At 38.5% G+C, this 14161-nt stretch overlaps 1 protein-coding gene across 4 annotated transcripts in view; it reads right to left on the reverse strand.

Moving 5' to 3' along the window:
- LOC137185795 (rap1 GTPase-activating protein 2-like) overlaps window positions 1-10127 on the reverse strand; it is a 79988-nt gene extending 69861 nt beyond the window's left edge. For 3 of the 4 annotated variants that reach the window (XM_067594167.1, XM_067594166.1, XM_067594176.1), the window contains exon 1: window positions 10021-10126. In XM_067594167.1, the coding sequence (XP_067450268.1) occupies window positions 10021-10061 (41 nt within the window). In that variant the 5' untranslated portion in view covers window positions 10062-10126. Of the gene's footprint in view, window positions 1-10020 lie in introns of all 4 variants that reach the window. The other variant, XM_067594168.1, reaches the window with a different exon arrangement.
- Between the last annotated feature and the right edge of the window lie 4034 nt (window positions 10128-14161).

Genomic DNA, 14161 nt, shown 5'->3' on the forward strand with positions numbered 1-14161 from the left:
GAACTTTAGGTGGACACAAATATGCCAAAGGATTGAATGAATGATAATGTTGATCCGTATCTGCTGGATGTGTAAATAGGCAACTCTTTGCTAACCCGCCATTTTGAACTTTAGAGGGAGATTACAGCTTGTTGCACTGCCCTCATAATGGATGAAAGTTGAAAGGAAGTTTAAAATATATGTATATAAGCCAATTTTCAGATTTTCTTATGTTCCCTTTTCTATTTATCTTATTTGGGGGGGTTTTGTTTATTTGTTTGTTTGTTTTTTTGCTAAATGGCCATGGTATCGGAAATAAAGCACTCTAGAAAACTGGACAAAGGCATCATTGATTTCATTGACTGTTATTGTTTTTATGTCGAGGCACATTGTTGTTCATTATAGCTCTTACACAGCCTCCATATCAATCCACAGAAAACCCTGGGGCTCTCCAAGATTGGAAAACCATAATCATGATTGCTGTATTGATCAATGACTATAAATGTCTCAACCTTGTTTGTGTGAAATCATTTTCTCACTAGATCCAACAATACAGTATCAGCCACGATCATGAAAGGCCACTTGTCACTGTGTTGATAACATGATTTAGTTGGTTAGTCAGGCATGTACACAGAATTACAGACTGTAAGTATATTTCAGGATGAACACGGCTTTAATATAGCATCATGTTGCTGTAGAGGCAACAACTGTGTACTGCACATGCACATATAGCTACTGGTTTTTGGATTCTTGCTCTAATTTGTTGCAATCAGTTTTAAAACAGAGTAGTTGTATGACCTCATGATGCATATACATATTCATTTATTTAACCTGCTAATGCCCGTATACAATATACTGTGAACATATTGCACCATTTCCTTACTGATGCTACTTTTCTTTTGAGCAAAACGAATTACTGGAAATAGCCTCTATGCTCTCGCTGTCAGGCCTCCTCTCTGTTTCAAGTAAAGCACATCAACATTTTTTTTCTGAAATGTGAAGTTAACTTTTCATTCTCACCGCATTTTCTGTTACCACAGAATTGGTAGTAAGTGGGCTGGGTTACACAGCCCTACAGCAACTTGTTGGGTGATGTCACCAGTTTTCTTGAGTGTCTACAGTATTGTTCTCTCTAAGGAAACAGTACCAACAACATTTTAACTATCTTAACAACATGAATTTGTTAAAGTCCCCCGCCACTCAAAAACACGCTATGCTTGTTGTGTGAGCATCATTGTGCAGAATGATGTGTGTGCAAAGTTTGACACTAGAAGGCTGTTTTCACATTCATCTGCAGAAAGGGGAAACGTTTCTCTGTGCTAACTGAAAATCTCAAAACTTAAAAAATTTTAAGGAGTGTACTGTACCTATGAGCATAATTTGTGACATCCAAACTTGTTTGGAAGCCTTCAGTGCACATACACTGAGAATGGACACTACAGTGAGGTAGGAGACATCTTGTGTCCAGTAATTCAACCTATGAAATGGAAAATGAGTGCATATTCATAGATTCTGGACTTTTTTTTAATGAATGAGAATGAGTAGATGTCATTTGAAGGATTTAAACAACATAATTTGAACATTTTTTTTGTTGAAAAAGCATATCAGACACAAATTATTATTCAGTATTCTACACAGTATACATCTTAAAACGTGTCTGGAGGGGATCTTTAACATTCAGCAGCTTTGCAGGGAGGTTAGTTAAACTCCAGCATAAAACCTGGTGCCAGCACTACTTGGTAGAAAGAAATGATATAAATATGTCAAGTTCAAGACATTAGCCTATTTGACATTTGTCTCTCTCTAGAGTGTCACTGTAAAGAGTGAAGTTTTGATTTTCCCTACTCTGATGGGAGCTAATACACACTGAGTCTCAGTTTGTCGTGTCATTCTGCATGATTTTTGTCCAGTTTAATTATGTAATCAAAGCGTGGTTTTTCTATGTAGGTAGAGAGCGATGTGATGTAAATTATTTCCTCCTAACACTCCTCTGTGTGTGTGTTACTGCTGAAGCAGCTTAGAGCAGTTATGCAGCCTCTGAGGAGGGTGTGAAGCACTGCGTGTGAATACACACCTATGAGAAAGATTCTGTCTCTGCACAGACGCAGATGTGTATGTGTGGGTGTGGGAGGAAGAAAGAAAAGGAAAATTAAACGCTGTTAAACATCAAGTCTAAATATGTAAACTGAAAGGCTGACTGAGTTGCTATTTTTTTTTTTCACAGTCATCTAATATCAATTCTTGTTTCGGCATCATGTGCAGCACTAGAAGTATCAGCAAGAAGCAATACAACAAAAATCAAGCATTTTCATTTTCCCAAAGGCAGAATTCATTGCTCTCTTAGATTAAAGGTTCAGTTCATTAAAATAATTTTAAACTAGAGATATCAAAAAGCACATTTGGAAAACTCAAGTGCACTGTGTCTTTTCACAATGGCCTCACTGTCAACTGCTGTCACAGGGACTATTTCTTTGGTAGAAAGTAGTTCCAAGGAAAATAATCTGTCTGTACCTGTTAAATGTCATTTTTAAATGTCCAACTTAATGGAGTGGCACATGTGTCATCTCTTAAAACCTTGGCACATATAATCAAAACTATCAGCATGATCAGATATCACTAAAGGAGAAAATATGGATGAAGGGGGGGGCAGGGGGATATGTGTTTTTTGTGAGTCAACTGGCCCTTTAAAAAATAATCTTCTGCAAAAGGAGATTGCATTTTACTGTTCTGCACTTTATTCATGTTTTATGCAACCAGCACAAAGCAGCAGCACAAAGTGAATTTGCATAATGATGTGTGAAATGAACACATTGTTGTTGCACTTACAGGATATATGTGGGTCTCAGGGAACATTTTGCAAACTTTTTTCACTCGCTTTTTCTTTCCTTTTCTTCTATCTTAACTTTTTCTCTCTTTTATCAATCCAGATTTGTTCATCTAGTTTCAGTCCCTCATCTTATCCTCAATAACTTTCTCCCTGTCATCTAATGGCAGTGAGACTCCATGAGAGACCTGATGTTCTCCATCTTTATTACTTTTGTTCCTTCCTCACTGCCGCTCCTCTCTTCCATCTCTCTCCCCACCATGTAATAAGGTATTTAGTCATTAGATTGATTCCCGGGGGGTGATATACGCCCAGACAGACGTGAGAGACCTTTCTCTTTTCCTTCATCTAACTATCCATCCCTCCCTCCCTCCTGTGTCTCTAATAGGTTACTTAGTCATATGAGGTTTTCCAGGAGGGTTGCTGATTTATAGACAGGGAGACAGAGATGCTCTGCTTTAATGGCTCCTGTCTCAACCACATCCATCCTCATCTATTATAACGCACACACGGGTACTCACATATACAGAGCCACATGCACAGATGCACTAAACACTGAACGGAAGCCAAACAATATTCCATATGTCTTCACATCTCTTTTAATCTGCTCACCTGTTTGCTGCATATTGATCAGTAACGCACAGCTGCTCTCGAGATTACCTGTTAATCAGGGGAAATGTTTCAGTTGACCACAGGTCAAGCTCAGCATTTGGAAGATGTTTGCATAAACTTTGATGTCAGCTGGTAAATTATTTTAATATGATCACACATTTTATTCAAATTAAATTACAGTCATGAGCTCATTACGTAACCAGTTATTGGCTGGTGTGTGTGTGTGTTTCACCATTTCGTCCAATTGGTGTTACCTGCGTAAGCTCAATCAGAGTCACAGCAGAGTTATTTATCATAAATAATTACACAATTGTAACCACTGTGTGTACTATAATTAAAAAACAATTTTATGTAAAAAAAAAAACAAAAACCAAACATGCATTGTTATATGATGATTATGAGACAATTCAATTATTTTTACATGAAAACACATGATATCTTGAGATAATGACATAATTAGGTTGTGATGTTGGGATGATAGGAGTAATTAAACATTTGCGACCAGAGCCACTAGTTTGAAAACACCACTGTCTAGATGGAGAACACATCCTCCATCTGCTGCTCTAAATATGATGCAACAAAATAACACACATACACAAGTTAAAGTGCACACAGGATAATAAAAGCATATATGCACATAAACACCTTTGATGTGAACTCTGAGAAGCTCTCATCTGTGTGTACAGTGGTTTTTATAACATCCATATTTCAGGGTCCTGCATCATTTCACTGTTCATAAAACAATACGACTATATAATACCATAATATGACACTTGTAATAACATTGACATTTTATTCCAAAAATTTGCAGCAGTGGAAGAGGATTTTTTACTTCCGTAACAGTAGCAGTACCATCACCATAGAAATACTACATTACAAGTAAAAGCCCTGAATGAATGCGAGTAAAAGTAGGTATTATTAGAAAAATGTATTATTGGATAATAAATTACTGATGGAAGTGGTGAAATCCACAGCAATGCATCATACATCTTAAAATGATATACAGTATGTTTTTTATGTACAATCTTAATATGTAAAGTAACAAATAATTGTAGGAGTTACATGATTGCAGTGGTGTAAAAAGTATAATATTTGCCCCTGGAATGAAGTGGATTTGAATATTAAGTTAATTAAGTACCTAAAAATTGTACATTACTTAGTTTGCACAAAATGTACTTAGTTACATTCCACCACTGTAGAATGGTGAAAAAAACAGACATTACTGTGCTGTTAAAGCAGAGGTTTGCAGTGTAATGTTGTAAATGCTATTTCAGCTGAAAAGGACATGAATTGTTGCACTGAACAGATGAAAAACACAATCCTCATCTAATCAATTTATGCTTCAACTGTTTTTAATCTTTCCTCAGCACAAGAAAGTCCACAGCAATACAAATACCCAGCCAACACTGAGATGTTGAATGACAGTTGTTTGAAAGTCCCTTCAAGACATCCCAAAAAAAAAAAAAAAAAAAAAAAAAGTTCCAAAATGAAAGTTGTTCCTTCAACTGGATGTCCCCCCTGGGCATCCCGGCAACATCACTACCATCATCAACACAGGCCTATTTAGATACTCTGCTAAGGTTTATGTTTACTGTGTGCATTTTGCAGCTTGTACATCCTATACGACTAAATGAACAATTATTTTACTATATATATTTTTTCTATACTATATATTAATTAATTATATTACATTATTTTGCATTCCTTTAGCTTCATTCTATCCTTCTTATATGTTCCCATTTATCGTTTTTCTTCACTAAACGTTCCTCTTGTTTGCATTCTATTTTTATTTTCCTTTATATTTCCCCCTATAGTTTCTCTCTCTGTTGGTGAATGTTACTGCAAGTGACAGCAAGCCCACCCATACACCCACTCTTCCAGATCACATACACACACAGATGTGTGTGCACATATACACACAAACACAATCGCAAACAGCAGATAGATATATCGTAGGCCTACAGAATACTGAATCCACTTGTGCACACAGACATGAACTCACACATGCTGACATGTGTGCACATTCATGCGCATGCACAGAAGCTATGACAGTTGCACACACACACACACACACACACACACACACACACACACACACACTCAACCTCCACCCACAGCGCCTTCAGTCGTCCTCTCCCCCGCTGTTCACTATTCCAAACGACATTGATCAGAGAAAAACATCCATTTAATACTTCCCCTTCACTGCAGCTCTGGCAGGCTGTAAAGAACAACACACAGGCTCAAGATCCTGCAAACACAGTGAGAAACACCCACGAGGGCAACTGCAAATGCTCAGCCCACACAAAAACAATTTAATCAGGTGCGTTCCAAAAACATGGCATTTTCCTCAAACCGTTTCATTTTCCACTTAATAGGATCACACAAATACAAACACAAGCTGCAGAAGTTTAAAGCAAAAGCCCTCTGAGGCTGCGGTGACTCGTTGTATCAAAGTTTGAATTGATCTCACCACCAAAGTAGGTAAGGGAATAAGGGGAGAGGTGAAAGAAAGAATAAACAGGTTGGGTTTGGAATCAATTAGTGCCAAATAAGGAGGAAAAATTATTGCAGAGGTGAAGAAGGACAAGTTCGGCAAGATTTGTGTAATGATCTGAACTGACCAGGGCTCTCAACCGTTGTGTACGCACAAAACAGGGCTTCCCACACAAAAGTTGTGATCTATAAGAACAAACTTGACCAGAGAATGTGCACACCTGTACATAAACTCTGACCCATGCGTACCAACATTTTGGAGACAGGGGAAATTGGCGACACAGATGGTGAGGTAGTGAAATGAGGCCACATTGTATAATGATTCCTCTCACACATTTCATTTCACTTCATATCATGCATAAATGATAGATCCACTTTATCATAAAAATTCAAGCCAGCAGTGTTATTTGTGCTTGTGCTAGTGAGCCATAACTATTTCATAAGCACTTTTCAATTTTAAGAGATATAAGCCAACTCAAATTTTAAATCAAAGTCCTCAACATTTCATCAGTGCTGTCTCACCTGGAGCGTAGAGGAGAGGATCAGTTGAGGAGCAGCACAGCAGCTGCTGCAATGAATGATGTCAGGATGTGGCAGGTGGCAGGATTCAGGAAAGTCTAGCTTGCCTTTCCTTGATATTAAGCGTGATTTCTTTTTCACCTCAACCATGTTAACTGATGAACTTATCATCATCGGTTGTAGAAATCCAAGATGACATCAAATAACTTAAACAAACTTAACGTAAAAATCATTGCAGAACAGAGCTCTAATAGATTTTCAATAATATCTTCTAATACTGTGCATAAATCATTAGGTATGATTTTAGTTTCTATATAGTTTATGTGTGTAAAATCACTGCAGTGAACACACAACTATGCTGTCAGGCACACAGAGCACATTGGAGACACCACGGTGGCTGCTACACACTCTGCCTTCTCCAGTCACCTCACTGCCACATCTTCATCACCTGTACTCATATATGGACTGTGAAAATTAGAGAAACACCTGTAAGCTGGATTTTGGAGTAAATATAAATGAATACAGTGTTTATTATATTTTAGATATTGAGTGTGTGGTGTAAAAAACTACTTAAAACTGGTTAACTAGGAATTGGCCCGCTGCAGGGTAATTAGTTCTGACTTTACGATCCACAGGAATATTTATTGAAGTTGCATACGGTTGTTTTGGGTTACACACATAACTTCAAGCAAGTGACGAGCGAGATGGCCTGATGCACTGACTCTTGACACTGATTGATCAGGCGTCTCAAGACAGAGTGACTGATTGGTCTGGGGAAAGAAACACATGTACATCAATATTCATGAATGCTTTTGCATTGACCGTTTAGAGGGTGTAGAGGGCAGGATATGAGGCTGATCCATGTGCACACGTTTCCAGGTGGACTGTGATTTATAAAGGGATAAGGGATTTTTCTTTTTTGGCCCACGCCATTTTTGGCTTTTGTGCACACTGCACACGTACACTTTTAGTATGGATCCTATGCACTGTTTTATAAATGAAACCCCAGAGCAGCATATGTGACAGAGGAAGGTGTAAGAGGACAAGAAGGAGGAGAGGAAGATGGTTGGGAAGTGAGAGGTGTTGACAGATTAATGGTGGATTACTGAAAGGTGGTTAGTGACGGGGAGAGAGGAAAGAAGGAAATCGAGGAGAGGAGAGGAGATAGGATGGAGTCGTATTTCACTTTTTTCAGCTCTCAAGTACACTTCTCAAGTCACAAAAGTTACAAAAGCAACAAGAACAAGAGTGTAGGCACAAGTAATGATAACAAAAGAGCAGATCAGATATAAACAATGAATGCACTATCAAAGCTATTACATATTGTATGAAAAAGAAGGTATTCTCGTCTGTGAAGGTCAGATTCCTCTCTCTGCTGTCTTGGAAGCAGCTTTGACACTGGCACCATAAATTACTGCATACCTGATGCATGGACAGTACTGTATGTGCATTTTCATGTCATATTTAAGTAACTAGGACAAATGCTGAATTCTCTCCACCTGAGAGGTACAGATTAGCCACCATCTATTTTCAGCAGCAGACGGAGCTGCCGACAGTGCCAGCCGTCCACTCGACACTGCAGGACTGCGATTTGTCAAGCCTCTCAGTTCGGGAGTGCTGTGTCAAGAATCTCTTTTTGCCTTTCTGGTTAATATGAAAATGATTTATAAGATCCCCAGCCTAAATAAATTCTCTGCAGTCAGCAGTTACCAACCATTCATACTTGGTGGGTTCCAGCTGAAGGCATAGCTCCACGAGAAGCACATCTTTCATCTTTCCACAGCTGATCATGACTGAAAAAAAGACTTCTTTCTTCTTGTTTCTTCTTGGTTTGTTAGTGGCTAAATTTTCACAATTTATTGGTTACACAGTTCTAAAAAAGACTACATATGGTGGGATACTAAAGATGGAAGTGTTTCAAGTCATATTTAATAGTGCGTAGGAGTGAGGGAACTTGTTTCAGAGAAGTATTTCTTAAAGTGAGCCTTTATATGTAAATTTTGCCTAACAGCACCCACTATGTTCACAATTATGGAGTAATTGTGGCCATATTGGCAATTACAGGATAATCTCAAATGGTAAGATGTAGTGTAAAAGTATCGCAAGTAGAAAAGAGTCATAAAGATGGTGAACTGAGTCAATAATCTCCATCTATAGCTATCTAAACATTGTAAACATTAGCTAACATTAGCCACCATAAGCTAATGGTCATACCAGACCAAACTAAGCTGTAGTGGTAAAACTTCTTAGTGTATTGAAGTGAGCAAAGGTGTGCTTTGTTTTGTTTTTTTGCTTTTTAGGTGGAAGAAAGTGTTATTTTTTTCTTTCAAAAGTTACATAGTGTCTCTTTAAAATCTGTCCAGAGTAGAACACAATACAATACCTGAACAGAAGACACCTCATTAATACTTTTCTGCAGGAATATTTGTAGCACATCACATTTTGTTGGATGGTGCTAGTAGACTTACTTTCCTGTGTTGACTGTTTATTTAATGAAAACATTCATCTTTTGCTAGATGCCCTGAAAGATATTAATCTGCTATAATCACACTCACAGATCTTCCTGTGGGGAAACAGACTCATGAATCAAATAACATTTCTCTGCCTCCCGCCGCTGCTCTCTCTGTACTGCATATCACATCCCCTCAAGGGGGACTTTTGCTTACACATGTTACACACACACACCATGTACTGTATTTGCACATCAACATGAATGAATGCCCACCAGCACACACACACACACACACACACACACACACACGCTGGAAAATGTATGCATGCATGATGACATTTACCCGTTGGCTCACACACATTTCAGACCATTCACATCTCACATACACATATGCACATATTCTTAATTTTCATCTTCTTCTTCTCATAATAATGCTACTACTAATAATAATACATATTAAAAATTAATCTAGCTTTATTGTCTATGAATGGTATCATATCTTTCAATTTCCCTCTGTAGCATGAACGCAGTGTTTTCAGTTGAACTGATGAAAATATTAAGACACACTCTTCTTATCCACCCACTCATATGTGTAGAAACCTAACTTCACACACACACGCACACACACACACACACACACACACACACACACACACACATGCATACACGCATATAAACACAACATGGTGTCATAAACCATCAGAGAATATAGCAATAACCAGACATTGCAGCATCGTTGCAGCATTATTCGAAAGACAATTTGCGTGCCACCAGGCTCTCTCACAGCATGCACACACATACGCGCGCACATGACTACACACACCACAAATAAATGCACACACAAAGACAGCAATATTTTTCTCAAGTTTAAGAAAATACTGAGAGGATAAAAAACCCTGGAAATAGATTCCCACTTCACTTGATTGTGTGTATATGCAGATCACAAGTGTCAGACCTAACCTGCAACTCACACAGCCTCTCTACTCCAGCTGGAGAGTTCTCACACAAATCAGCATACACACACTCACACTCTTCCCATCATTCATTTGGCTTCCAGTTAGCTGTTGTCAGTAGTCTACAGCAGCAGTAACATCTCTGCTGTATCTATGCTCCAGAGGAATAACGGGTAGTAAAGCCTTACCTCGGCTCCCCTGCAGATCCTTTACAAGCTGGGGTGAACATCTCGCAGTCAGTGGATGGTGCAGCATTAGCAGTAGACCAGCTGCCAGGAGCAGGAGAGGTTGAGTGAATGTGTGAGAGAGAAAGAGAGAGGGGGTAAAGGGAGAGGGAGTGCATATAGGGGGAGGGTACAGAGATAAAACACAGGGTAGGGCAGAATTATGAGATGAGAGAAAGCGAGAAAACGTGTGTGTGTGTGTGTGTGTGTAAGAATGGGAGATGGTGTTACCATGGAGAGGGCTACGCCTAAACTCCTTTAAAGCCTTTTAAAACCGAGCGAGCAAAAGAGAGTAGAAAGATGAGAGAGAAAGTCAGGCTGAAAAAGGGAGAAAAAGGCAGAAATGTGTTTTTGGCAAAGACAGAAAGGACAGACTAAAGGATCAAAGGAGAGAGTCAGCGGGAAAGGAAATTAATAAGGGAGGAGAGGGAGGGAGGGGTGAGGGCACGGAAAAGTTAAAAGACCGTGACCCAGGGCAAAATGAGCACTGGACTCATCATTATTACTGTCAACAGCATTGACCTTGACACAGATTTAGAAACAGATACATAATTCAAATTTATGTGCTGTGAACAAATACAAAAAGAAAATTTGAAAAAAATGATTTCAGGTCTTGACATGAAGCTTAATCTGTTCTACCATAGCAGAGAGCAGCTGAGAGAAAAGGGTTTGAAGTTTTCAGGCTTGATGGCAAACTGCGTAACGGATATAAAGGTTGTAATGTCATTTATAGCTTTTTGGGCTGATTATCTTACCTTAAGAAATCAATGACATCAATCACAACACCTAAAAAAGCAGATACCACACTCTACTTTTGGATAATCTTCAGCTGTCTTGTCCATTTTAATTCTTTTGTTTAGAAAAATTAACTTTACTTCAATTAGGGACTCTGTCTCTGTCCATGTTTGGCTGGTATCTGTACATCAATCTGCTATTAATATTGATACTGAAATCAATAAAATAACTTCATTCAAAAAAAACATGTAAACCTGTGAATTAAAGGCTGCTTAACCACGCCGCATCACATGAATTCAATTGCATCAAAAACTGAGAAGGAATTAGCGCTAAGCTAGTTACCTTTAAGAGCAGGAGTTTAGCTCCTTTAGTATTTATGATACTATCTTCTTGTTTATTTATGTGTAACAACAAACTGAATTTCCAAGATGTCAGTTTATCAAGGCGGTTGTTCATCAAGCTAAGCTAAATTCGGTTTTAGTTTTGAAACAAACAAAATATAAAAATATAAAAACCAGGCCATATACATACGCACACTTGTCAGCCAATGGGGTATTCACAAATAGATTGGCTGGATATATGATTATATAGTTTGTGGCCAATCACATTTCCAAGCTGGCAAGGAGGCAAAGGACATATATGTGACACCATAAGCAAGAGAACTGCATCTATGGGGGTCTTTACCCAAAACGTGTAAGTGTCTATTCAGTGTAGCATACTTTAAAAACAATTTATAAAATGCTATATATTCACTGCAAGTAATTATAATAATTTTATACAGTAAAAGAGACATCAAAAAGTTAGATTGTGGTCTTAACTAAAATATGTAGTTCCTGTGTTTTGGCTTTGTTGGGCAGTGTGACTGTTACCATGAATGAAAGCCTGCTCTCACCTCACACAGGAGTGTGCTAAAAGGGTTTATAGTAAAGGTCAGTGATTTTGATATTTGAGAAACATTTCAACTCATAGAGGAAAAAGAGGCTGACACGGACACACATACACAATAACCAACAAACACCAAGGGATCATAGGTGTCAGTTATTCAATAAAGTAGATCCCCCGTTGAAGTACAAAGGCTATCAGATCAATCACCTACACACACACACACACACACACACACACACACACACGCACGCACACACACACACACACACGGAAAACGTGATTGATGTGCGGCGCAGAGGCCACAGTGTTCCAGTGATGACCTAGACAAAAAAAAGAAACATCAGCCACTCTAAACTATTTCTTATTGATCTGGTTTCATGCCTGTGGCTCTAACAGCACACATGGACACACACAGTCCTACAAAGGGAGAAACAGAGAGAGGGAAGAGGAGACAGCAGGTTTAATTAAATCCATCCTCCCTAATGGATAGACCGATGCAGACACAACTGAACCCACAGGTGCATGCTCATGCAAAGCCACTGTCCCTGTGTCTCATCACACACACACACACACACACACACACACAAACACACAGCCACAGATCGCAACGCCCTCTGTTCATTTGTTGTGTTTGTTTTTAGGATGTGTCTTCTTTTCCTCTAATCTCCAGGCAGCGTAGTCCTCTGGGATCCTTTGTCAGTTCTAATTGGTCCTGCTGGTTGGGGTTGCCTTGGAAACCAGTTTAGAAAGTGTTGGTTGGATTTCTGCCAAAGGTTCAGATAAGATTGGCTGTAATGGGCCATTGTAACTGACACTGTGCGATTGATGCAAATAGAGACGTGCTGACACTAAAAATAGTGAAGCAGTTTGCTGTTTATAGTCATCTGTGTCATTTCAATGTCAGAAACATGCGGTTTTAAGTCAAATTTAAATGCATCTCCAAAGAATTGAACACACAACATGCTGCAAGGGGTTGAATATGGAGTGCAAAACCTCACCTTGAAGATGAACAACTTCCAAATAGTGCATTACTTATATAGTTAAAAGGAGGATTTATATGATCTAATTTGGAGGAGTCTGGGTTGGCAGTGGTTTGTGACACTGTCACATGCTGTCTGCCATAGTAACAAGCCCCCCACAGACCTAAATCTGTCCCTGTTGCTTTATGCTGAATGCAAGCCAGAGGTTACAGATCCTATTATATCTGATGAAATTCAATTCCACCTTCCCTGTGAACAAACCTAACCTGATGCGCCAGATGGTTTGTTACACAGAACCGTCCTTGGAAACTGTTTGGAGAAGGAAAAAGCACTTTCAAAAAAATACTTAGCAGCTGATTGGATGAACCATCTGTCTGTCACTGTCTTACCTTGAGAGGCAGCTGGATTCATGGAGATCATGAGAATCCTCATAGGATGCTGATTGTTCTGAACCACCAGTGGTTCAGACACAAGCACATAATTTGAAGCATGACAAGATGGATTCTCGCATGATTTCATGATGTTGTGATGTCATGATGTTGTGATCTCGCGAATCCAGATCCAAGGTAAGAATAAATGACCCTTGAGCCTTTTTCAATGGGCCACAGTTGCTTGACTTGTGACACACGAAACATTTCCAAAAAATCCCTCCATCGTTTATTATCTTTGAACCGTCAAAGGTTTAACTGAAAACAAATAATATCAATATTCTTATAACATTTATTATTATTATTATTTGGTATTTTCTATATTTTATCCCCATATTTTGTGGGATTTTAATGTGTTGGGGTTTTTTTGTTATTGTACCAGGACCCGAATAATGTGAATATCATTCCTTTACATGTAAGATGTGTTGGAATGACTATTCAAACTTGAAACCTTTATTTATTCAGGATTTTATTAAAGGGGTACACCAGCGATTCAGTATTGTACATCCATGAAGTTGGGGGGCATGTTGGAGACAGATTCAAAAACAGCTAGTCAAAATTGAAGCAGCAGAGGCTGATTTATCCTAACTTTTAGTCTCTATTGTGGGTTAGTTCCAAAAACTCTGCAACTTGAGAGCATCTTTTGTAAAGTCTATGTCAATACCTTGACAACATCACCATGACATCATCAGGGTTATTTTCTCAGATTTGACAAAGCAAAGTACTCCTCATGATGAATAAACCCACTTTGATGTGTCAAATTGATGGAGTAACACTTTAAAATATAAACCCAGATTATTATAATTATAATTATTATTATTATCATTGTTTTACATACACCTTAAATGCACTCTTATGATCTGATCACAAATTTATCTCTCAAAATACACATCATACCACAGACAGACAGCAAATATTCCATCAGCAATCTAGATTATATTGTATGTTTGCACAGTCTTTGCCAAGAGCTGCCCTGACACAAGCCCACCGAAGCAACTGAAGCAGTGCATTATTACTATTTCGTGTGTGTATAAAATATTTATTGCAAGCAGTGCAGTTGTGTGTCTGTTTGGGGGA

This window comes from Thunnus thynnus, chromosome 7 (assembly GCF_963924715.1).
Source record: "Thunnus thynnus chromosome 7, fThuThy2.1, whole genome shotgun sequence".
Taxonomy (NCBI): Eukaryota; Metazoa; Chordata; class Actinopteri; order Scombriformes; family Scombridae; genus Thunnus; species Thunnus thynnus.